The sequence below is a fragment of the Littorina saxatilis genome, linkage group LG3, assembly GCF_037325665.1.
Source record: "Littorina saxatilis isolate snail1 linkage group LG3, US_GU_Lsax_2.0, whole genome shotgun sequence".
Classification (NCBI taxonomy): domain Eukaryota; kingdom Metazoa; phylum Mollusca; class Gastropoda; order Littorinimorpha; family Littorinidae; genus Littorina; species Littorina saxatilis.
In genome coordinates, this window is record NC_090247.1 from 33,361,417 (window position 1) to 33,387,847 (window position 26,431).

Below are 26,431 nucleotides of genomic sequence, written 5' to 3' on the forward strand. Positions count from 1 at the left end.
TATTGATTTTCAGTGTGGACGACCTACAGAGGAGGGCATGTGTCCATGTGGGCTCAGGATTGGAGGAGTTAGCCATCGACCCAATTCTGAAAACGTTGAAGGATCTGGGTAATCAGTGTTTGTGTGGCTCATTTGGTTGTAAGGGGAGCATGCATGCATGTGTAGGTCTCTGTGCCAGTTCGCCATGTATATGACTAGCCGTTGTTGATGAGGTCACCTTTGATTTTCTCATTGTTTTTGTCACAGACAGACACACACTTCACATTCTCCTTTATTGCATTGGGAGAGGGAAATTAAGTGTACTAGATGAAAGCTGATCATGTGATGTATAACTGTTTTTCTTAGCTCTTTGACAGGATTCAGTTTGTGTATCCTGACTATAGCCAGTGTTTATACTCTTTTACATTTTTACGACATGTCTTGCTGTGTTAAGCTTTATGGAATGATATGGTGAAATGGGCTACTACACTACTCTATTCTTTTATTCAGACTTCCTTAATAAAGCGCGCTCAGTTCAAACAATTTTTTAAAAATCTTTTAGAGCTGACCAGACCCAGAAGGGTCACATCCTGGGAGCAGCAGGGCAGAGAGGGATGGAGTCTGTACCGGAGAGACAGCTGTCAGCCGTGGAGTGTGCTGTCCTCAGGTTCCTCACTCACGCTGCATTATACCTGGCCGTCAGCAACCCTGCACAGGTTTGTCACACCACACTATTTGGTTCCCTAACTTACATGTATGTATGCATTAAGTCTGCTAGTTGTGGAGTGTGCTGTCCTCAGGTTCCTCACTCACGCTGCACTGTACCTGGCCGCCAGCAACCCTGCACAGGTTTGTCACACCACACTATTTGGTTCCCTAACTTACATGTATGTCTGCATTAAGTCTGCTAGTTGTGGAGTGTGCTGTCCTCAGGTTCCTCACTTCGTGGGTTCGAACCCCGGCCGGGTCATACCTAAGACTTTAAAATTGGCAATCTAGTGGCTGCTGGCATTATGGGGTTAGTGCTAGGACTGGTTGGTCCGGTGTCAGAATAATGTGACTGGGTGAGACATGAAGCCTGTGCTGCGACTTCTGTCTTGTGTGTGGCGCACGTTAAATGTCAAAGCAGCACCGCCCTGATATGGCCCTTCGTGGTCGGCTGGGCGTTAAGCAAACAAACAAACAAACAAAGGTTCCTCACTCGCGCTGTGCTATACCTGGCTGCCAGCAACCCTGCACATTTAGGTAGCTGTACGTACACTTGTTTATTGAGTCACTTGAGAAAAAGTGACTCTATGTAATCGGTCAGTGTTAGTCTGTCCGGCCGGCCGTCCGGCCGGCCGTCCGTCCGTAGACACCACCTTAACGTTGGACTTTTCTCGGAAACTATCAAAGCGATCGGGCTCATATTTTGTTTAGTCGTGACCTCCAATGACCTCTACACTTTAACGATGGTTTCGTTGACCTTTGACCTTTTTCAAGGTCACAGGTCAGCGTCAAAGGAAAAATTAGACATTTTATATCTTTGACAAAGTTCATCGGATGTGATTGAAACTTTGTAGGATTATTCTTTACATCAAAGTATTTACATCTGTAGCCTTTTACGAACGTTATCAGAAAAACAAGGGAGATAACTAGCCTTTTCTGTTCGGCAACACACAACTTAACGTTGGGCTTTTCTCGGAAACTATAAAAGTGACCGGGCTCAAATTTTATGTGAACGTGACTCATTGTGTTGTGAATAGCAATTTCTTCCTGTCCATCTGATGCCTCATATAATATTCAGAACTGCGAAAGTGACTCGATCGAGCGTTTGCTCTTCTTGTTGAAGCTAGAGAAAGTTTGGTTGACCCTCCGCATATGTCAAGGTCACAGCAGGGTCACTTTTTTTTTAAAGCTGGAGCCTTGACACTTCACACAATTCCTGAGCCTAAATAAGTTGCACAGAGGAAAAGTACATCTGGTTGACCCTCATCAAATTTGTAAGGTCACAACAGGGTCAATCCTGCACAAGTAAACAAGAACAGATGATTTGCAACATAAACTTGCTCAGATTGTCTTTGATGTCATATTTGTCACTGTGCAGACTGGAACAGTTTCTCAGATGGTGGTACCAAGAATTCCGCCAAACCAGGCAGCTCAGTACTTTAGCGACCATGTCCAGCGAGACTTGCAAGTGTTGCAGAGATCTTTGGGTCGCAGTGCTGACGACTCCTTCCTCGTCTTGCATCACCTCTGTCACCAGCTATCATGTGCACAGACAGGTGTGTAACATGTGCTAGCGGAAACACCATATAACCTAATGCATTCACTGAAGAGAGAGAGAGAGAGAGAGAGTTTGTGTGTGTCACAGTGCTGACAATGTCTTCTCTTTCACCACCACTGCCACAAACTATTGTGCGCCCAGACTGCAGGTGTGCAGTGAAAGCAATTAATGCTTGTAGAAACACCAGATAACGTTATGCTTTCACTGAAGTGGGAGAGAGAGAATGTGTTTGTGTTGCTGTTGTTCTGGTGTTTGAGGATTACATGAAGTCTTAATTTAACTTCTGAATAGTTTTAGAGATACAGGTACTTTTGTGAGGCTCTGGGTCGTCCACAACCCAGGAAGCATGGTGACGGTTAAGTATGCATATTATAAGCCATGTATATTGAGAGAAGCTGCTTTTTGTTTTTTAACCAGGACTGTTTCACTATTGAAGAACATGACAGGAGGATGCTGTGGATAAGACCATATGTAGATGGTCTGTGGACAGTTTTGTGCTTGTCTCACACACAGGGCGTAGATAGAGATCTCTTAATGAAGCAAAAATAAAAGATGTGGCAAACCGACAACAGATCTAGATAAAGTAAAATGGAAAGAATTCTACTTTTTCAGTGGTTTTCAGTAGTACCTGCAATGTGAAGCACCCCCGATTAGAGGACACCTTCCAATAAAGGTCACCTTCTGCAGTCCCTATAGCTGTGTATGATATACCTGTCATGACAGGCTACCTACAATATAGGGACACTTTCACTTGGTTGGAAGGGTGTCTTTCATTGCAGGTACCTGTGTACATATCAAATCTTTTGTTGCGTTTTGCTATTTGTCATTTAGGTTGTATGTGTTTCCCTTACAGATGGGCGCCACACTCATCTGCACACAAAAGAGGAGAGAGCTCATTGGGAGAGGCAATTTGCAGCCATGTTCATTGGGCCTGCTGTCATGGTAAGTTTTTTCACAACTGAGGGCATTGTAGACAGGCTTTTCACAACTGTACCACAGATTTTCGAGACATGTAAAAATGAGAAACCTATGTTATCAGATTGGTATCAGATTCCAATATTTTGATTGTACATTTCAAGTGTATGTGTGTGTGAGCAGGGGCGGATTAGGGGGGGGGGGGTTACAGGGGTTCCCCCCCCCCCCCCCCCGGCTGTCACAAAAATTTAAAAAAAATAATACTAACTTTAAAAGAAATAATGAGTGGCTGCTGACACCAGTTGATCATGTTTAAAATCAAGGATAAGCCATAAATTGTTCATAAAATAGCTAAAACTCTTCAGCTTCTGGGGGGCAACCCCCCAACCGGGCCTTGCCCATGTACCCCACAAGGGACCCAAGGTTGTAACACCCCCCCCCCCCCTCTGGCTTAACTGCTCCGCCCCTGGTGAGTTTGTGTGTGTGTGTGTGTGTGTGTTGAAGTGTGTGCAGCTAGGGTATAGCTTTCATAGAGTAAATAAATCATGTATAATCTTTTGTCTTCAGGATGTGAGCTGACAGCTGTCAAGTCAGTGATAATAGTAACAATTGTCAGCAAGTAGCTGGTGTATTATAAATTGTGATAGTGCTGAAATATTTCAATTTATATATCTTTCACAACAGAACGTGGACACACTTTTGAGGACTGGAAACCAGGCCATTGTATCAGACAACAGAAAAGGTACACTTTTGTTTTGTACTTACATGTTTCTTTCTTTGTGTGAAACAGTAATGGATATAATAAATTTGAAGTCATAAACACAGAATGTGGGTAAATATTCCCCAAAGACAGTAGTTAAACTATAAAAACTTCTTTTGAAGAAAACTTTTTGAGGTTCAGACAAAATTGGCAGCTGTCATGAAAATTATCCTGCAGAATGAGATGTTTAACCTTGGCCTTCATCCCCCCCTTCCTCGTCCTGATATGGCTCTGCGTATAGTCGGCTGGACGTTAAGCAACAAATAAACAAACAAACAAACCTTGCCCTTACAGAAAAGAAAAGTCGCTGCGACCTCGCTGCGACCTCGTTGCGAGGTCGCAGCGATCTAAACACATCGCAGCAACTAGTCGCAGCTGGTCACGGCTAGCCGCGATGTTGGCGCGAGCCTCGCAACAACATCGCGGCTAGCCGCGACCTTGGCGCGAGCCTCGCGACAACATCGCGGCTAGCTGTGACCCTGGCGCGAGGCTCGCGACAAGAGCGCGGCTAGCTGCGACCATGGTGCGAGGCTCGCGCCAACATCGCGGGTAGCTGCGACCTTGGCGCGAGCCTCGCAACAACATCGCAGGTAGCTGCAACCTTGGCGCGAGCCTCACAACAACATCAAAGTTAGCTGCGACAATTGGCGCGAACCTCGCAACAACATCGCGGGTAGCTGCGACCTTGACGCGAGCCTCGCAGGTAGCTGCGATCTTGGCGTAAGTTTTCGAACAACATCACAGCTAGCCGCGACCTTAATGGAGGCTTTTTCAATATCATATGGAGGGGCCTGCTTATAGAGCGATTGTTGTGTTTGACTCTCTGAGTGGCCCTATTTGCAAATATTCTTACCATCTTGGCACAAGAATGAGACATGGTGGCAGCAAATATTATTCAGAAACATAACACTCAGCTTGCTTCATGTTTTAAAAAACTGTATGAAATATGTTTCATATTACAAAGTAAATATTTTCTTTTGTTTTTAAGCAAAAAGTGTATTTTGGCATTAATTCTTCTGTTAAAGGGATGTATAAATCAGCAGCCCGAAATTCTTGTTTGTTTACCAACTGCCAGAGACTTTTATTCTGTAGTTTCACACAAAATGTTGTTGAAGCAAAATTCAAGGCTTAAACTAAGGTCTTCTACATTTCTGCTTTTTTTTCAATAATCTTATGGTTAGATTTCGCTAAAAAGTTATGTCAGATGATGAATGAAGCATGGGGAAATTTTTTTATCAAAATAAAAATAAATGTAAAAAAAGTTTTTATTTTTGAGAAGTACAGTATAACACTTCCAATGTTTTGATTTCCATGTGGAGAGAGCATGTGTTTTAACTATAAATATCGACCAATCAAATTCATGTCACTATGCTGACAGCCACACCCACACAATCACAGCAACAGTTTGACACAGTGTATTAGAGCGCTGTCCACGATGTTTTGTTAAACGCACGGAATGCATGGTATTTGAGAGGACTTTTGCCCTTGGCATTTGCCAAATAAGGATATCGTACTACGCTGCATTACTTTCATGAATTTTCAATCGGCTACCCTGGCTTCGTCCTTCCTGATCGAAGGGGAGTGTATTTTTGATATTTGTAGGGAATAGCTAGACTTAGTATTTGATGCCGATTTCTGTATAAAAATGTAGACAAACACCTTTAAACTCGAGTATTATATTTTCACAAAGATGGTCGCAACCGTTTAGCCTATATGGCATGTTGCATTTCCATTTAAAAATCAGGTAAAGTGTTATCTTGTGCTTCTTTAAAATTTGGGAGCTAGAAAGTACCATGGTGATGTGTTGCTAACTGCATTTAGCTTAGGGAGTTTACTATTGCCCATTAAACTCAAAGTGTACAACCAGCCTATATTATAAAGACTTAACAGAAATGATCAGATTCAGAGCATATATGACAGCACACGAATGGAAGCACTATATATAGCTTGCACACCAACAAACAAGAGAAATTTTAACTGGCAGTGTGACGATCAAACAATTCCATTAAAAAATATAGCTGGAACCCTAGCTGTTTTGCGCTTGGAGTATTCTCAAACAAATTTGCCTATTTGGCATATATATATATATTTTCAGGAAAAAAAAGGTGCATGTACTCCATACATTTGACCGTTGCAACATTAAAAAGTTTACCAAAACATTAAACCAAATGCTTCTTTCAATGTGTAATGACAAAAGCGGTTACCATTGATCAAATGCAGAGTTGTAAAGTTGTTATAATCATTAAACCATACTGATCGTATTTTTAGACAAACAAGCATACATAGTCTAATACGGCAATAATTATGTGTTCCCAGGTCTTGATCACAGGCGGAAGGTATCGTCCACTGGTCAAACCTTCTTTGTATCACTTAGCTCCTAGCCGCAATCGGGATTTTTTCCACCCCATTTCAAAGGACCAGACCATGCTGTTTTAAAGGTTATTAGAACCACTAACCGATGACTGAAGGTTAGAGAAATGCACCTGAAGATGCCAAAAATGTAAAGAAATTCACCGAATAAAATAAAAAATGTATACCACATCAAAATACATACCATTTTCGTTAGTTAATTTGTGTTTACTATGTGATTTTGTATGAATATTTTATTGAAGTACCGTTCAGCCTCACACAGCCTCCGCGCGCTGTGATGCGCAACATTTTTCAGTTCGGTCGTCGTACTTTACGCTCTCTTGCTCCGCGTCAAAGAAAAGTATCTACAATGGGTGTTTTGAAAGAGCAGAGCTAGCTCTATAATTTCGTATATTTTGAGAACTGGAAAACAAAGTGACCAAAAATTGCGGTTGAAGTTTTCAAAATCAAACTACCGACAACTTTATCACACTGCCAAATGAAATACACCATTCGATTCAGCTCGAATTTTTCTTTAAACAAGCAAAAAATGAAGTCAGTCCGACATGTGTCCTCCGAGCAAGACGCCCAAAACGAGGCTCGAATAGCTTTGCCTGCAGTTTTGAAAATGGCGCCCGGTGGCTCAAGCCGCGATTACCGACTCAACAAATTCGACCCAAGCATTCTTTTCGTCCGGCACATCGATTCAAGATGTTCTGTTCGGTAAGTTTAGACATATTAAAGTATTGATTGAATGTTTTTAATGGCGGATGTACGAAATGACAGAAGGTATTTTGTACTGAATTTGACGAAGCGGTTCGACTTCGATGGCCTGTCTGTGTTTCAAGCGGAAGGGTTGTGTTACGAACCTTTCTCTAACCCAATAGAATCTAATGACGAAAATAATCATTGACAATGTATCTACAGATATAAAAAAACAACTATTTCTGGTGCATCTACGAAATGAAAACATTGCATATTGTTCAAAAACTGATTTTATTCAGGTCACGTAACTTCTTCTTTTCTTGCACCAGCTGAGTGGAAACCAAAAGTAGAATTCACCAGCTGACTCTGAGAACGTTTTGCGGACTCGCAATGTTTCGCACATGTATGTCGACTTATTTCGTGTGAGAAAACAGATATTACAGATATATTTTTTATAAAATACTGGTAGCTGCTTTTTCATTTATTGAAAATGAAATAACTGACTTTTCTTCTTTGAGTTTGAATGGTGTTTTTCTTTCTGCAGAAGTAGTGTTTGATGTTATTGTTATAACTTACTTTTTGTTCTTTTCTCCAGATGACACACATGCACCAACAACTTGCTAACTATTTTCTTGCCTCTGGCCGTGGCAGACCTCCAAATCCACCGACCGGGGCTGACAAACAAGGTTTTGCTGCAGTTACAGAGGCAAAGTGGCAAGCCCTCTTCAGTGGTAAGTACTCGGTTGATCACAACTCTTTTTTGTCTTATAGATATGCTTATGTATTTATAAACAGGCTAGCAATCCTTTGCGTCTTTTCTTTATCCACTAAAATTAATTACAAAATAATAATAGACATTGATAATTTGTATTTATTTCTTTGGCTGTCCCTTTTACTATACTGCAGCATAGTTCATGCACTGGTATATTGCTATTTCATATGTTACGTGGATTTCCATTGGTCAATTGGGCAAAACTGAGCTCAGTGCAAAAGTGATATCGACGACATTTCCGTTGATATCAGTTTTGATATCGACTGCCTCTTTTAAGTTTATTGCTTCCCCACTTCAAAAACAAAAACACCTAAATTTTAAAACAAACAAAATTAATATATGTATATAAAAATGTAATTATCCCAGAATTTAGTTGAGCAAGTGACTAAAGACTTTTTGAAAGAAAAAACATTTTGAAAAACTGAAAAGTACAAGAAAAGAGTGAACAAAAAGAAATGATAATCAGAGGGAGGGATATGGAACAGCCAAAACTGAGACAAATACTTTTGTAATTTCTTTACAATAAATACAAAATGTCCCGAGAATTAGCAATATATCTAACATTGACTGACTGTGTGACGATATCTTCTGCTATTGGTCTGTTTCGACAGTGATATCAAAATCTCGACCTCCAGTCTCGATTTTGATATCACTGTCTCAACAGACCATAGCAGAAGATATCATCACACAGTCCGTCAATATTGGGTAATATTATCTTTTGGAACACAGACTGATATTGACTTTTTTTCAGGTCCACTCCTGGTTTGAGAAGCTCTTCCCAGAAGTTACCTTTCCTGTGGATCGGATTGGTGGTGTCATTGATCGCACGGAGAAGCAATTCAAGGAGCACCTCAGTGGGGAGACAGGAACAACAGCATTTCTTCAGGTTGTCAGAGATCTTGATTCAGAGATGAGATTCCCAAATTTTGACATAAGAGGGTAAAGGAAGTTTGGCCCTTTGCGTTGCCCCTTGTGGGAGTCAGGGGGCTGAAGCTGATGCGTTTTTAGCATTTACATAACAAAAAATTGCTCAGAAATGAGTCTTAGCAGCAGAATATTTTGATTAGAACTTTGGGCATTGTTCATGCATTTCTAGAATGAATCTCACAAATAAACAACAGTCACTGAAAATAACATCACACTCACAGACTGACAAACACAAGTGTGCACACAAGGACAAATATGTGGTCAAATGGTCTTTCAACACGCTCTTGCCTCTCTATTTGTAGCCCAGTACTTTATTACACCACGTGCATTGTGCCTTCCCCGAACATTCAACTTTTGAACCGAATCTTCGCCCAAACCCATTTGTTCTTTAGCCCTTTATCAATCTCAGAAGCTAAAGCATGTTCTGTTTCTGCCAACAATCGCATTGACGACGCCATCTTGCTAAAGTGGCTAAAGTCAACAACTAAATCAGCCCATTTAGGAACTTCCGCGATGAAGACACTGATGATGAGGAGAAACTTGTTCCCAAATGGACAGTTCGTACACGGGTCTAAAGTTCATTTCGTAGATTTTTGGTTTTGAGCTCGGCGGAGATTTTTTTTGTCGGAGGTATTGTCGGTCCGGACAATCAAAAACCGGTCTAGTCTTTTGGGAGATTCAGTCATTGGCAGGTCAGATTTTTGATAATCAACCTCTACCCCCCCCCCCCCCCCCCCCCCCCCCCCCTTTTTTTTCTCAAGGGATCTGGACGATTCAGGAAAACGGTCCTGGGGATCAACTTTTGAGCAGAATTCCGCGAAAAAATCTCATCTCTGTTGATTTTGTTTCTGATGCACTCAGCCACCTTGGGTTAAGAAGGGCAGAACTTCTTGGAGAGTGCATACACTACAGGGGTCGACACTAACTTATTTGGCCTGGGGCCACACTGGCCCCAGAGATGGAAATTGCTGGGGCGGAAAAAAAAAATCTGGGGCCCACTCTCAGTATTCACGTGCGGCAATGCATTGTCTGTTTTTCTTCATCGTACTGAAGCCAGGGAAATTCTTTCAACCATTTGACATTGAAATTACGACAGCGCTTCGCGCTTTTGGCTGCATCGGTTTCCTTTTTTCGTTTCTCTCCACCCTGTTCTTCATCTTCATTGCCATGTCTTTTTACACCAGGGATGTGTCGCCACATTTTGCGTTTGGCATTTGAAGGCGATACTTATCTCTCACGCTAAAGAGCGCAATCTGGGAGTTATTTCCCTTACGACATTGTCCTTTGACGATTTGAATGTGTTTTTTTCTTGACTGCGGCATTGATCGTAACGCAAATTTCAGTGACGACTTTGACTGGCGATTTTTAGTGATTGGCTCTGCTGGCATTAGAATTTTCGGTTTGTCATTGTTGGAATTTATGCTGGGGCGGAGTGGGCCCCAAGCTTCGGCAATGTTTGGGGCGGAACACAAAACTCTGGGGCGTTCCGCCCCCCGCCCCCGCTAGTGTCGAACCCTGCACTACTTGGTAGGTATGCAACATATTATGTACTGGTTGGCCTGTAATGTACTGTCTTGATTTCATTTTCGAAATATAGTTTTTCATAATAACTATATCGCTGATAGCTCTACACTTTTACTTTTAGGGTGTATTGCAATTAACTTTGGAAAAAAGGTTAAGCAGCTGTTTATGTTTAAACAAAAAATTACTCACGAGACCTTTAGCTAAACCCATGTGACATTGGTAAAAAAAACCAGCAGGAGCGATTGCTAGTGCTGGTGATTTTGTATTTCGGCAACAAATTGTGAACTCTGATGAACTTGTTCGTCCTGATCGCAGGATACAGCTTGCTCTATTTAATCTGAATTTATGCCAAATGAGCTTTTATTAAATAATTTGAATTTAAACCAATTGTTTGTTTTACATTTGAGAATATGCGTCTGCATGTGTTGAACTGCTTCTGTCTCTAGTCAATTTAGAATGTATGTAGCACAATGGCCTGTCAGTGCAAAAGGATTTGCATGCACCCACAAGCTGGTTGCAGCATTTTTCTGGGAGGGTTTAGGTATATTTTAACTGGGACTTTAAACCATCTAAACAATGTTCAGGGTTTGGTAAAGCATTTCCTCCTGCATAAGCCATAACTGCAGTAAGTTATCACTCATCACTAGGTTGCAGCTCACTTGCTGTGAAATTTGAAGGTCGTTGCTTGATGATTTCATGGACATCGCAGTAAACCGTGACAACTGCACAGGTAGCTGCAGCTGGGTCAAGGAAAGCTTGTACGTGGTAAGAATTTGGAGGACAGGCCAGGGATATCCCGGCTCACCCTGGTCGTTGCTAGCTATAGCTGTGACATGGTCGCGGATATATAGCTGTGACTACCACATATAGGTCCGGGTAATCGCGGCTAGCTGCGAGGTAATCGCGGCTAGCTGCGACCTAATCGCGGTAGCTGTGACTAGCAGGAACAGGTCCGGGTTATCGCGGCTAGCTGCGACCTGGTCGCGGCCTGTAACCTCCTTGGGTCTATACTAATTCATCGTGGCTTGCCACGACTAGATCGCAGCTAACTGCGACTAGATCACAGCTAGCTGCGACTACATCACAGCTAGCTGCGACTAGATCACGGCAAGCCGCAGCATGATCCCAGGAACATCGCGGCTAGCTGTGACCTGGTCGCGGCTAGCTGTGACCTGGTCGCAGCTAGCTGTGACCTGGTCGCGGCTAGCTGTGACCTGGTCGCGGCAAGCTCACAGTAAGGGGTCCAGGACATCGCGGCTAGCTGCTGCTAGGTCGCGGCAAGCTCGCAGGGAACATCGCAGCTAGCCGCGACCTCATCACATCAAGCTCGCGGGTGGGATCTCCATATAAGGATATATAACTACATCGCAGCTAGCTGCGACTTAGTCGCAGCAAACTTAATTTGCATGGTAAATTACGGCCTCGCAGCGACCTCGCAGCGAGGCTCGCTGCGACCTCGCTGCGAGGCTCGCCACAGGGCCTTTTTTTCTGTAAGGGTGGCCGGATCAGCTATGAAGAACACAATCCAGATATAATGATGGTTCTTTCACGTTCCATAGTTTTTGCACATTGAAGATTGAAAATGATGACAGTGCCCCCCCCCAAAAAAAAACCTCCAAGTCTTAAAAAGGAGGGAGCATTAACAACAGAGATAAATTTACAGAGGTTATGAATAGAAAATCTGAGAAGGCAAGGCCTTTGTGGACGACCCAGAGCCTCACAAAAGTGTCTGTATCTCTAAATCTATTGGGAGTTTTGGATTGAAACTTCATGTAATCCTCAAACACTATAGAACCTAGCTTCCTATCGACCAATTTTTAAAGGATTATTTTTGTAAACAAACAGATAAACAATAACGTATTTTGAACTTCACAGTCCGGATGTTGTGGGTCGTGGACGACCCATATGGAATTAAAGAAGGTATTTTATGGTGTTTATCCCTATTGGGATGGTGTAGGTCATGTCTACGACCCATACTCTAGATCTGCAAAGAGGCGGTAAAGAGTTTATCCCTGTTCTGATGGTGTTGAATCCTTGTTTAGTAAATATGGGCCGTACACGAACCACATCATCCGGACTCAGTACAGTCCAAAGCGTGATCCGGTGAAGGTTAAAAGGGAGGAGTCTTAAATCTGGGGGTGTCTTCACCTTCACCGGATCACGCTTTGGACTACATGCAGTCTCCCGATATGGATCGTGTTGAACACCTCATTTTTAAAGCATGGTCGTACATGTCAAACGAAAGTGGTAGATGATAAAGCCCTCCATCATTTGAGGATTACATGAAGTCTCAATCAAAAACTCCAAATTGTTTCAAAGATGCAGACACAAAAGTCAGGCTCTAGGTCATCCCTAACCCAGGAAGCACGGTAAAGGTGGGTTCGACTTGATTGCTTTTTTTATGGTTGCAGGTGAGAGTGCACTCCTGAAGCTTGTGTATGAAGACGAGGACCAAACAACAGACCATAGTGATGTGACACACATCCAGACCAACCCGTCTGTGTGGCGATACAGACCTCGCATCACTGTGGATCGCTTCTTCCAGCAGTTTCACCTGCAGGTTGAAACTCGCAAAGACAAGGAGGGGAAGTATCCTGTCATCAGACTCTTCAAAGCACAGGTAAACTTTCTAATGGATTTACATCTCATAAATATTACTATGGTACCCTTGCATGTGTCCCAATTAAGGTGAAAACAATCAAAGAAATTAAAGTTCATAAAACAAAGGTTTTATAATGGAGGTGGATTTTCAGAGGTTATGAACAAAAAGTATGAGAAGTATGCAGTCTTTGAAGGTAGAGGTCTTAAATTGGTTGATCTTAAAAGGGGATACAAAGGGTTAAATGATACTGATGGGCTGCATGTGTTAGACTGTGAAGAACATTTCCTATTGTAAGGTATAGTCAAACCTTGTGAAGAAATGGTGTGTGGATATGCTTTGCCCCAATGGTTGAGGTGAGAATGCCCCACTGCCATGCTTTATTTTTCTCACAAATTCTTCCCGTCAACTAGTTTTCTGGTTTTGTTTTTCGTATTACAGTAGCAAAAATGTCTCCATTGTGTGTATTTTGCAGCGTCACATCCTACATGCCCTGCACTACGTGCCGTCAATCCTTGCAGGACAGAGACGTCTGATGATGCAGCTTCACCGTCGTCTGGACAGAGCTGAGGCCGCCACTCTCACTGTGGCCAAGGTCATGGAAGGAAAGGGTAAGAAACACCCATTGCTAGTGCTGGTTTTGCTGGGAGAGAGAATTATACACATGCACAAGAAGATTTTGCAGTATTAAAAGAAAGGCACAAAGTAATCATCTCTTCAGATTCTTTGCTAGATCATGGTTCTGTGTCCGAAGAAGAAGTGCATGTTTTTCTGTTTCTGCAAAGTCATAATCTTTTTTTGCTTTTGCAGATCGAACATCTGGACTTGAGGAGCTGTTGCACAACTTCTCAAAGGCTTGGGACATTGTGAAGGAACACCTCATTGGATTCCGTAAGTATGTCAAAATGTAGAATCTGCGTTCAGTGATTAAGAGCAGAAATGGCAATACAATAAAAGCATTTTCTGACTCATCCTTAGCATGTGTCAAATATTCTATTCTTGACCATTTTAACATGAGTCCAAGCAGTGACATCTAGTAAATTGGCTCAATATTTCCACAAAGGAGACCTTGAAGTGAACTGCCTCACATGGTAATTGTTGAAATCAGAAACATTCAGTATGGATAGCAGGATGCAGTTATGATCTTGAATTAAAGTGTGCAAGTGACAAAATAGTCGGCATAAAGTTTTATTTACATCAACCTTCGTTACAGAATGTGTGGCACCCACAGAAGGCCTGGTGTCACTGCCAGAGGAGTATCACAACGCCAGCATGACAACAGACAGTCCTATCGCCGTTTTGCTGCCGTCCACACAGGGCCCTGGTCTCTGTTCCTACATCCTGCTGCAGTTCCTGCTGAGCCAGAATAACCACTTCCTGGAGACCTACTGCCCCTTGGTCAAGCAGAGGTCAGATCTTACTGAAACTTTATCAGTGAAATGTTGTGCACTGTGGAACCCCGGGCTTTCAAAAGACCCCATTTTAGAACGACCTCCTTGCATTTAAGGCCCTATTTTTTCAGATTGTCTATTAATAATTTAAGAATGGGTTTTATCAGATTTGTGGACGTCTTACAAGGGGGTTCCACTGCATTGCTTATGTTTCACAGATGTAATGAAATGATTGCAACAGTTTTGTGGGGGAGGGTTGGGGGCTAAAGATTGAGCCCTATAGTTTTTCACAGTAGCTATACCTTTTTTTCACAACAATTTTGTGATTTATTTTAAATCGGTCTGAAGCGATATGAATTTTATTATTAAGTCTTACATAAAAATAAAGAGTATGAGACTGTACATGGATGCCGATGTACGGGCTAGTGTGTTTGTGATATGGTTTTGGATGCCTTTCCTTGTCAATGCCTCAGTCATCAATATGCTCAGACACTGCCATTGAGAATCAAAGATAAGGAGCAAAAAATTATTCATATTGGATGAGTTTCTATATATTCAAGAGATACCCTTACAGAAAAAAAGGCCCTGTGGCGAGCCTCGCAGCGAGGTCGCAGCGAGCCTCGCTGCGAGGTCGCTGCGAGGCCGTAATTTACCATGCAAATTAAGTTTGCTGCGACTAAGTCGCAGCTAGCTGCGATGTAGTTATATATCCTTATATGGAGATCCCACCCGCGAGCTTGATGTGATGAGGTCGCGGCTAGCTGCGATGTTCCCTGCGAGCTTGCCGCGACCTAGCAGCAGCTAGCCGCGATGTCCTGGACCCCTTACTGTGAGCTTGCCGCGACCAGGTCACAGCTAGCCGCGACCAGGTCACAGCTAGCTGCGACCAGGTCACAGCTAGCCGCGACCAGGTCACAGCTAGCCGCGATGTTCCTGGGATCATGCTGCGGCTTGCCGTGATCTAGTCGCAGCTAGCTGTGATGTAGTCGCAGCTAGCTGCGATCTAGTCGTGGCAAGCCGCGATGTCTTAATTATTAGACCCAAGGAGGTTACAGGCCGCGACCAGGTCGCAGCTAGCCGCGATAACCCGGACCTGTTCCTGCTAGTCACAGCTACCGCGATTAGGTCGCAGCTAGCCGCGATTACCTCGCAGCTAGCCGCGATTACCCGGACCTATATGTGGTAGTCACAGCTATATATCCGCGACCATGTCACAGCTATAGCTAGCAACGACCAGGGTGAGCCGGGATATCCCTGGCCTGTCCTCCAAATTCTTACCACGTACAAGCTTTCCTTGACCCAGCTGCAGCTACCTGTGCAGTTGTCACGGTTTACTGCGATGTCCATGAAATCATCAAGCAACGACCTTCAAATTTCACAGCAAGTGAGCTGCAACCTAGTGATGAGTGATAACTTACTGCAGTTATGGCTTATGCAGGAGGAAATGCTTTACCAAACCCTGAACATTGTTTAGATGGTTTAAAGTCCCAGTTAAAATATACCTAAACCCTCCCAGAAAAATGCTGCAACCAGCTTGTGGGTGCATGCAAATCCTTTTGCACTGACAGGCCATTGTGCTACATACATTCTAAATTGACTAGAGACAGAAGCAGTTCAACACATGCAGACGCATATTCTCAAATGTAAAACAAACAATTGGTTTAAATTCAAATTATTTAATAAAAGCTCATTTGGCATAAATTCAGATTAAATAGAGCAAGCTGTATCCTGCGATCAGGACGAACAAGTTCATCAGAGTTCACAATTTTTTGCCGAAATACAAGATCACCAGCACTAGCAATCGCTCATGCTGGTTTTTTTTACCAATGTCACATGGGTTTAGCTAAAGGTCTCGTGAGTAATTTTTTGTTTAAACATAAACAGCTGCTTAACCTTTTTTCCAAAGTTAATTGCAATACACCCTAAAAGTAAAAGTGTAGAGCTATCAGCGATATAGTTATTATGAAAAACTATATTTCGAAAATGAAATCAAGACAGTACATTACAGGCCAACCAGTACATAATATGTTGCATACCTACCAAGTAGTGCAGGGTTCGACACTAGCGGGGGCGGGGGGCGGAACGCCCCAGAGTTTTGTGTTCCGCCCCAAACATTGCCGAAGCTTGGGGCCCACTCCGCCCCAGCATAAATTCCAACAATGACAAACCGAAAATTCTAATGCCAGCAGAGCCAATCACTAAAAATCGCCAGTCAAAGTCGTCACTGAAATTTGCGTTACGATCAATGCCGCAGTCAAGAAAAAAACACATTCAAATCGTCAAAGGACAATGTCGTAAGGGAAATAACTCCCAGATTGCGCTCTTTAGCGTGAGAGATAAGTATCGCCTTCAAATGCCAAACGCAAAATGTGGCGACACATCCCTGGTGTAAAAAGACATGGCAATGAAGATGAAGAACAGGGTGGAGAGAAACGAAAAAAGGAAACCGATGCAGCCAAAAGCGCGAAGCGCTGTCGTAATTTCAATGTCAAATGGTTGAAAGAATTTCCCTGGCTTCAGTACGATGAAGAAAAACAGACAATGCATTGCCGCACGTGAATACTGAGAGTGGGCCCCAGATTTTTTTTTTCCGCCCCAGCAATTTCCATCTCTGGGGCCAGTGTGGCCCCAGGCCAAATAAGTTAGTGTCGACCCCTGTAGTGTATGCACTCTCCAAGAAGTTCTCCCCTTCTTAACCCAAGGTGGCTGAGTGCATCAGAAACAAAATCAACAGAGATGAGATTCTTCCCCTTTTTCGCGGAATTCTGCTCAAAAGTTGATCCCCAGGACCGTTTTCCTGAATCGTCCAGATCCCTTGAGAAAAAAAAGGGGGGGGGGGGGGGGGGGTAGAGGTTGATTATCAAAAATCTGACCTGCCAATGACTGAATCGCCCAAAAGACTAGACCGGTTTTTGATTGTCCGGACCGACAATACCTCTGACAAAAAAATCTCCGCCGAGCTCAAAACCAAAAATCTACGAAATGAACTTTAAACCCGTGTACGAACTGTCCATTTGGGAACAAGTTTCTCCTCATCATCAGTGTCTTCATCGCGGAAGTTCCTAAATGGGCTGATTTAGTTGTTGACTTTAGCCACTTTAGCAAGATGGCGTCGTCAATGCGATTGTTGGCAGAAACAGAACATGCTTTAGCTTCTGAGATTGATAAAGGGCTAAAGAACAAATGGGTTTGGGCGTGGAAAGACGAAATTATAACTACCGAAGAAGATTCGGTTCAAAAGTTGAATGTTCGGGGAAGGCACAATGCACGTGGTGTAATAAAGTACTGGGCTACAAATAGAGAGGCAAGAGCGTGTTGAAAGACCATTTGACCACATATTTGTCCTTGTGTGCACACTTGTGTTTGTCAGTCTGTGAGTGTGATGTTATTTTCAGTGACTGTTGTTTATTTGTGAGATTCATTCTAGAAATGCATGAACAATGCCCAAAGTTCTAATCAAAATATTCTGCTGCTAAGACTCATTTCTGAGCAATTTTTTGTTATGTAAATGCTAAAAACGCATCAGCTTCAGCCCCCTGACTCCCACAAGGGGCAACGCAAAGGGCCAAACTTCCTTTACCCTCTTATGTCAAAATTTGGGAATCTCATCTCTGAATCAAGATCTCTGACAACCTGAAGAAATGCTGTTGTTCCTGTCTCCCCACTGAGGTGCTCCTTGAATTGCTTCTCCGTGCGATCAATGACACCACCAATCCGATCCACAGGAAAGGTAACTTCTGGGAAGAGCTTCTCAAACCAGGAGTGGACCTGAAAAAAAGTCAATATCAGTCTGTGTTCCAAAAGATAATATTACCCAATATTGACGGACTGTGTGATGATATCTTCTGCTATGGTCTGTTGAGACAGTGATATCAAAATCGAGACTGGAGGTCGAGATTTTGATATCACTGTCGAAACAGACCAATAGCAGAAGATATCGTCACACAGTCAGTCAATGTTAGATATATTGCTAATTCTCGGGACATTTTGTATTTATTGTAAAGAAATTACAAAAGTATTTGTCTCAGTTTTGGCTGTTCCATATCCCTCCCTCTGATTATCATTTCTTTTTGTTCACTCTTTTCTTGTACTTTTCAGTTTTTCAAAATGTTTTTTCTTTCAAAAAGTCTTTAGTCACTTGCTCAACTAAATTCTGGGATAATTACATTTTTATATACATATATTAATTTTGTTTGTTTTAAAATTTAGGTGTTTTTGTTTTTGAAGTGGGGAAGCAATAAACTTAAAAGAGGTCGTCGATATCAAAACTGATATCAACGGAAATGTCGTCGATATCACTTTTGCACTGAGCTCAGTTTTGCCCAATTGACCAATGGAAATCCACGTAACATATGAAATAGCAATATACCAGTGCATGAACTATGCTGCAGTATAGTAAAAGGGACAGCCAAAGAAATAAATACAAATTATCAATGTCTATTATTATTTTGTAATTAATTTTAGTGGATAAAGAAAAGACGCAAAGGATTGCTAGCCTGTTTATAAATACATAAGCATATCTATAAGACAAAAAAGAGTTGTGATCAACCGAGTACTTACCACTGAAGAGGGCTTGCCACTTTGCCTCTGTAACTGCAGCAAAACCTTGTTTGTCAGCCCCGGTCGGTGGATTTGGAGGTCTGCCACGGCCAGAGGCAAGAAAATAGTTAGCAAGTTGTTGGTGCATGTGTGTCATCTGGAGAAAAGAACAAAAAGTAAGTTATAACAATAACATCAAACACTACTTCTGCAGAAAGAAAAACACCATTCAAACTCAAAGAAGAAAAGTCAGTTATTTCATTTTCAATAAATGAAAAAGCAGCTACCAGTATTTTATAAAAAATATATCTGTAATATCTGTTTTCTCACACGAAATAAGTCGACATACATGTGCGAAACATTGCGAGTCCGCAAAACGTTCTCAGAGTCAGCTGGTGAATTCTACTTTTGGTTTCCACTCAGCTGGTGCAAGAAAAGAAGAAGTTACGTGACCTGAATAAAATCAGTTTTTGAACAATATGCAATGTTTTCATTTCGTAGATGCACCAGAAATAGTTTTTTTTTATATCTTTAGATACATTGTCAATGATTATTTTCGTCATTAGATTCTATTGGGTTAGAGAAAAAAACGAAAGCGGTTCGTAACACAACCCTTCCGCTTGAAACACAGACAGGCCATCGAAGTCGAACCGCTTCGTCAAATTCAGTACAAAATACCTTCTGTCATTTCGTACATCCGCCATTAAAAACATTCAATCAATACTTTAATATGTCTAAACTTACCGAACAGAACATCTTGAATCGATGTGCCGGACGAAAAGAATGCTTGGGTCGAATTTGTTGAGTCGGTAATCGCGGCTTGAGCCACCGGGCGCCATTTTCAAAACTGCAGGCAAAGCTATTCGAGCCTCGTTTTGGGCGTCTTGCTCGGAGGACACATGTCGGACTGACTTCATTTTTTGCTTGTTTAAAGAAAAATTCGAGCTGAATCGAATGGTGTATTTCATTTGGCAGTGTGATAAAGTTGTCGGTAGTTTGATTTTGAAAACTTCAACCGCAATTTTTGGTCACTTTGTTTTCCAGTTCTCAAAATATACGAAATTATAGAGCTAGCTCTGCTCTTTCAAAACACCCATTGTAGATACTTTTCTTTGACGCGGAGCAAGAGAGCGTAAAGTACGACGACCGAACTGAAAAATGTTGCGCATCACAGCGCGCGGAGGCTGTGTGAGGCTGAACGGTACTTCAATAAAATATTCATACAAAATCACATAGTAAACACAAATTAACTAACGAAAATGGTATGTATTTTGATGTGGTATACATTTTTTATTTTATTCGGTGAATTTCTTTACATTTTTGGCATCTTCAGGTGCATTTCTCTTAGTCTTACCTTCAGTCATCGGTTAGTGGTTCTAATAACCTTTAAAACAGCATGGTCTGGTCCTTTGAAATGGGGTGGAAAAAATCCCGATTGCGGCTAGGAGCTAAGTGATACAAAGAAGGTTTGACCAGTGGACGATACCTTCCGCCTGTGATCAAGACCTGGGAACACATAATTATTGCCGTATTAGACTATGTATGCTTGTTTGTCTAAAAATACGATCAGTATGGTTTAATGATTATAACAACTTTACAACTCTGCATTTGATCAATGGTAACCGCTTTTGTCATTACACATTGAAAGAAGCATTTGGTTTAATGTTTTGGTAAACTTTTTAATGTTGCAACGGTCAAATGTATGGAGTACACCTTTTTTTTCCTGAAAATATATATATATATGCCAAATAGGCAAATTTGTTTGAGAATACTCCAAGCGCAAAACAGCTAGGGTTCCAGCTATATTTTTTAATGGAATTGTTTGATCGTCACACTGCCAGTTAAAATTTCTCTTGTTTGTTGGTGTGCAAGCTATATATATATAGTGCTTCCATTCGTGTGCTGTCATATATGCTCTGAATCTGATCATTTCTGTTAAGTCTTTATAATATAGGCTGGTTGTACACTTTGAGTTTAATGGGCAATAGTAAACTCCCTAAGCTAAATGCAGTTAGCAACACATCACCATGGTACTTTCTAGCTCCCAAATTTTAAAGAAGCACAAGATAACACTTTACCTGATTTTTAAATGGAAATGCAACATGCCATATAAACGGTTGCGACCATCTTTGTGAAAATATAATACTCGAGTTTAAAGGTGTTTGTCTACATTTTTATACAGAAATCGGCATCAAATACTAAGTCTAGCTATTCCCTACAAATATCAAAAATACACTCCCCTTCGATCAGGAAGGACGAAGCCAGGGTAGCCGATTGAAAATTCATGAAAGTAATGCAGCGTAGTACGATATCCTTATTTGGCAAATGCCAAGGGCAAAAGTCCTCTCAAATACCATGCATTCCGTGCGTTTAACAAAACATCGTGGACAGCGCTCTAATACACTGTGTCAAACTGTTGCTGTGATTGTGTGGGTGTGGCTGTCAGCATAGTGACATGAATTTGATTGGTCGATATTTATAGTTAAAACACATGCTCTCTCCACATGGAAATCAAAACATTGGAAGTACTTCTCAAAAATAAAAACTTTTTACATTTATTTTTATTTTGATAAATTATTTCCCCATGGTTCATTCATCATCTGACATAACTTTTTAGCGAAATCTAACCATAAGATTATTGAAAAAAAAGCAGAAATGTAGAAGACCTTAGTTTAAGCCTTGAATTTTGCTTCAACAACATTTTGTGTGAAACTACAGAATAAAAGTCTCTGGCAGTTGGTAAACAAACAAGAATTTCGGGCTGCTGATTTATACATCCCTTTAACAGAAGAATTAATGCCAAAATACACTTTTTGCTTAAAAACAAAAGAAAATATTTACTTTGTAATATGAAACATATTTCATACAGTTTTTTAAAACATGAAGCAAGCTGAGTGTTATGTTTCTGAATAATATTTGCTGCCACCATGTCTCATTCTTGTGCCAAGATGGTAAGAATATTTGCAAATAGGGCCACTCAGAGAGTCAGACACAATAATCGATCTATAAGCAGGCCCCTCCATATGATGTTGAAAAAGCCTCCATTAAGGTCGCGGCTAGCTGTGATGTTGTTCGGAAACTTACGCCAAGATCGCAGCTACCTGCGAGGCTCGCGTCAAGGTCGCAGCTACCCGCGATGTTGTTGCGAGGTTCGCGCCAATTGTCGCAGCTAACTTTGATGTTGTTGTGAGGCTCGCGCCAAGGTTGCAGCTACCTGCGATGTTGTTGCGAGGCTCGCGCCAAGGTCGCAGCTACCCGCGATGTTGGCGCGAGCCTCGCACCATGGTCGCAGCTAGCCGCGCTCTTGTCGCGAGCCTCGCGCCAGGGTCACAGCTAGCCGCGATGTTGTCGCGAGGCTCGCGCCAAGGTCGCGGCTAGCCGCGATGTTGTTGCGAGGCTCGCGCCAACATCGCGGCTAGCCGTGACCAGCTGCGACTAGTTGCTGCGATGTGTTTAGATCGCTGCGACCTCGCAACGAGGTCGCAGCGAGGTCGCAGCGACTTTTCTTTTCTGTAAGGGTAAAACAAGCCTTTTTGCCCCAGGTATGAGAGCCTGCCAGAGGTGAGCGTGAAGGCGGTGACAGAGCGTCAGGTGGTGGGGTGTTCAGCAGAGCGTGACGTGCTGCCCCTGGTACTGGCCCAGTGTAACTACAGTCTGATGGTGGGCCAGGCCGCCACACTGGACTACGACTTTGCTGCCTTCCAAAAGCACCTCACTGACTCCCTGCTGCAGTGCAAGGCCAGGATACAAAGGGATACCCTGGGATACATTCCTGTGAGTAGACTTATGGAATAGGTAGACTTTCAATGTTCAAAAATCTAGACTGAAAAGCAGGAAACAGCTAGATTTTCAATTTTCCAAAATGAAACCTGAAAAGCAAGAAAGGGCAATAATTAATGGAGTCTTTAACGTTATTCTGAGTAGGCTTTCCCCAAGAATTTCATAGACAGTGCAGTAATGTGTTGGCATCCACTTCTTGCTGATGTTGCTTCGTCATATTGCACTTAAAAGCTTATTTGCTACAGTGTGTTACATGGGGGCTGCAATAACTCTAAATATATAATGTATTTACACAGTGACTGGATCAAATAAAAATGTTTGTGAAGTTGTCTTAATTAGAGTGATTTCTTGTTACATGCATGTTTCCTTGTGTGATGTTTTTCCACAGGTGGAAACCATGGTGTTTAAAGCAGACACAACCAGTTCCAGGCTCTTCAGGATCCTGAGAGAGAAAATTGAGCAGGTATGTTTTACAATAATAATGAATGTATTCTAAGCCCATATAACTCTGTAAGTACTAAGTGTGACATCATTTACAAGGGGAACCGTGATAGCACAGGTAGAAAAGCATACATGTCAAGATGTAAATGAGATCCTCTACTTGCGTTAGTGCAAATGGAGTGTTAGATTTTGCATCAAACTGCAAAAAGTACATTTTGCTTGGTGTAAATGTGAACTTCGTTTACGACAATAAAGAACATGTTATTGGCCCATATAGGACTCTGTTAGTACTTGTGACATCATATTAAAGCGGGACTGTGACATCAAAGGTAGAAAAGTACATGCCGCAATGTAAATTTGATCCTCTGCTTGCCTTAGTGCAGATGTTTTAGATTTTGCCTCAAACAAAAACAAGGAGAGCACAGTGATTATTTTTTGCTGAAAGGGGAGCACATTTCTATGATTTATACCTAAGCTGAAACTTTCAGGAGTGCCTAAGTCCTGCGGAGCGCCGTCAAATTCTGCAAGATCTACGTGGCTTCTTGCCCGACGTTCATCAATCAATTGATAACCTGAACACAGCGCTGTCTTTCCTCAAGGCGCTCGGGGGAATCCCGTCTGCACCTCTGCACGAGTTCATGTCAACAGCCCTCAAGATGAAACGCACTGTGCACAGTCACAAGGTGAGAGGAGAGGGAATATGGTAAGCAGTGCAGTGGAACACCCTTGTAAGAACTAAATCAGATAAATCGGATCTTAGAAAGGAGGGGGTCTGAAAATGGAGGTAAATTTAAAGATGTTTAAACAGAAAATGTGTGAAAGCAAGGTCTTAAAAGGGTAAGTCTTAAATTAGGGGGAGGGGTCTTAAAAGGGGGGTTCCACTATAGCTTAGATATGGGGTTTTTGATTGGGAGAAACACTTTGCACAAATAAAGGCTTGAACTTCGTTATTATATAATTATCTCTTGTGTGAATTCATGCCTACAGCAGACTCTAACTCTGGCCATGACAGCAAGCTTTTTGTACCAAATAAAAATCAAACAGATCACTAAACAGTGGTGCCTGTCATGAAAGGACATCATAGGGGCCATCCAAAAGTGACCCTACATTGCAGGTGTCCTGTGATGACAGGTTTACTTTTGTAAAGATAATGGACCGCAGAATTGTTTTTTTATGGGGATGAGGCTGTCATTGGAGGGGTCTCACACTCTGGTACCACTGTATTTTTTTTCAGAATTTAAGTTTTGATCTTGCAGAAACACGGAAGCAGTTGCAGTCATGCATGTACAGAGATAGAGATCACTCAAGAGAGAGAGAGAGAAAGATCACTTAGAGAGAGATCACTTGAGAGAGAGCAGTAATAATCATAGAAATACTGGTTTTGAAGTGATTTTAATTGTCTTGAATTCTAGTGTGTATACATGTGTGTGACAGGCTAAAGAGCTGTGCAAGCTGACTCACGTGCAGTCACTGTGGGTGTTGCTGTGTTACCAGAGAGCTTGCATCCTGGCTGCTCATAATGAGGTCTGTTTGTTCCTGTGCTACGTACTTCAAGGGAATGAAGATGGGTTGGGTGGAATATTAGCCACGTGTATAGATGCAGCTGAAATGGGGGAGGAGAGTAAGAGGTTGGGGTTGGGGGATACTCACGTATTCTTATTACATTACTGTCAATTAAAGCATATTGTTGTTACTTGCTTCATGTTTGTTAGTTTGTATGTGTGTGTGGTGGTGGTGGGGGGGGGGGGGGGAGGAGGGAAGGTACTGGATACATCTTATTCTTGTAATCCCCTCTCACTGATGGGATTAGCTTGAGCCCATTCAGTAATTGATTTATCTTACTCTGTGAAACTTGTCTATTCATGTACATGTACTACTTGCATAGCCTTAACCTGTCTGTCCTGATGAAGGGTTTAACCTTCATCGGATCACACTTTGGACCACACAGTGTGGATAATGTGGGTCATGTACGACCCATACTTTAGAAGGATTCAACGTAAAAAGTATGGGTCGTACACGACCCAAGTTATCCGAATAGGGATAAAATCTTTATCGCCTCTTTGCAGAGTATGGGTTGTATACCACCCACACCATCCGAATAGGGATAAACATCGTACAATTTTTCTTTAATTCCATATGGGTCGCCCACGACCCACATCATCCGGACTTTCTGGTTCAAATTACGCCATTGTTTATTTGTTTGTTTACAAAGATAATCCTTCAGAAATTGGTTGATGGGAGGGTCCTTTGGTGTGTTAGGATTACATGCAGTTTCAATCAAAAACTCCAAATAGTTTCAGAGAAACAGACAATTTTGTTAGGCTCTGGGTCATCCATGACCCAGGAAGCTAGCACGGTGAAGGTTTAATCACAATGTTGATAACCTTGTCTGCTCAGTTGAACTGAGTTGTAATTAGGTTATTCTTGACACTCCATCATCGGTCAGGATGTTTACCTTACAAGAAAACATTGTGTGATCACAGGAAGCATTTGACACCATAGACAAAGAGCTACGCACTGAACTCACAGCAGAACAAGGGGACGAACTGAAGGCTGCATGTCAACGAATGTCCATCGACCGCCTGGAATTACTGCTACTGCAGCTGTTTGAGTGCATCATGCTGAGACTGTCAGAGCCTCGCGACCAGGATGATGACACTCGACCAGCAAACTTCAAGTGAGTGCAAGCAGTATACCTTCATATTGCACATCCTGCTGTTTATTGAATCAATGTTGGATTTTAGTTTGTCTTTATCCTTAGAGTAAACATTTTGCCTTGTTGAACTAAAAAATTACGCATCCTTGTTTGCTACGGCTTAGTTAAAAGTCCGACGGGCGCAGTGGCGTGGTGGTAAGACGTCGGCCTCCTAATCGGGAGGTCGTGAATTCGAATCCCGGTCGCTGCCGCCTGGTGGGTTAAGAGTGGAGATTTTTCCGATCTCCCAGTGACTTGCTAGTGACTTAACCCCCTTCGTGTGTACACGCAAGCACAAGACCAAGTGCACACAGAAAAGATCCTGTATTCCATGTCAGAGTTTGGTGGGTTATAGAAACACGAAAATACCAAGCATGCCTACTTAATGAAAGCGGAGTGAAGCTGACTATGCTCTCAGAGTATAGTTTGGGGAACCCAAATGGGCAAACGAGCTCACACGTAACCAGAAAATTCTGGAACGCTGAAGAAGAAGAAAGTTAAAATTCCATCATTATATCAGTATTTATTAAGATAGTGCAGATATTGCGCAGGTAACAATTCATCCCTTTTTGCTTGCGTTGAGTGAAAAACGTCTCTGGGTCTCATTGGCAAAAATCCTCTTGGCCTTTTGTTCATTTGCTGGCTTTTTTTGTTCCAGTTGCCACCTGCTTTGCAGAGAATGATATACAATGAAGCCCCCTTTTAGAAATGTCCTCCTTTTTAAGATCTTGCTTATTCAGACTTGTTGTTTATTACATCTGTAAACTGACCTGTTTTAAGACTACCGCC

General features: G+C 42.2%; 1 protein-coding gene and 2 long non-coding RNA genes across 4 annotated transcripts in view; 2 read left to right on the forward strand and 1 right to left on the reverse strand.

Annotated features, from left to right (window-relative positions):
• Positions 1 to 26,431, forward strand: part of LOC138961177 (E3 ubiquitin-protein ligase rnf213-alpha-like) — a 181,053-nt gene that overhangs the window by 148,491 nt on the left and 6,131 nt on the right. The window contains exons 70-83 of the mRNA XM_070332777.1: positions 14 to 108; positions 542 to 695; positions 2,066 to 2,243; positions 3,099 to 3,187; positions 3,845 to 3,902; positions 12,609 to 12,817; positions 13,272 to 13,407; positions 13,607 to 13,687; positions 14,010 to 14,205; positions 22,269 to 22,500; positions 22,895 to 22,969; positions 23,436 to 23,630; positions 24,382 to 24,471; positions 25,431 to 25,624. Of these exons, the coding sequence (XP_070188878.1) occupies positions 14 to 108; positions 542 to 695; positions 2,066 to 2,243; positions 3,099 to 3,187; positions 3,845 to 3,902; positions 12,609 to 12,817; positions 13,272 to 13,407; positions 13,607 to 13,687; positions 14,010 to 14,205; positions 22,269 to 22,500; positions 22,895 to 22,969; positions 23,436 to 23,630; positions 24,382 to 24,471; positions 25,431 to 25,624 (1,982 nt within the window). The remainder of the gene's footprint in view (positions 1 to 13; positions 109 to 541; positions 696 to 2,065; positions 2,244 to 3,098; positions 3,188 to 3,844; positions 3,903 to 12,608; positions 12,818 to 13,271; positions 13,408 to 13,606; positions 13,688 to 14,009; positions 14,206 to 22,268; positions 22,501 to 22,894; positions 22,970 to 23,435; positions 23,631 to 24,381; positions 24,472 to 25,430; positions 25,625 to 26,431) is intronic.
• Positions 6,661 to 9,037, forward strand: LOC138962199 (uncharacterized). Its single transcript, XR_011454442.1, has 3 exons — positions 6,661 to 6,992; positions 7,570 to 7,705; positions 8,498 to 9,037. It is a non-coding gene; the product is annotated as an uncharacterized lncRNA (long non-coding RNA).
• LOC138962198 (uncharacterized) lies at positions 16,858 to 19,802 on the reverse strand. 2 transcript variants are annotated; one of them, XR_011454441.1, is made up of 4 exons: positions 19,471 to 19,802; positions 18,748 to 18,883; positions 17,821 to 17,955; positions 16,858 to 17,001 (listed from the first exon to the last, which is right to left on the reverse strand). It is a non-coding gene; the product is annotated as an uncharacterized lncRNA (long non-coding RNA). The 2 variants fall into 2 exon arrangements; XR_011454440.1 differs by lacking the exon at positions 16,858 to 17,001 and having other exon boundaries at positions 17,420 to 17,955.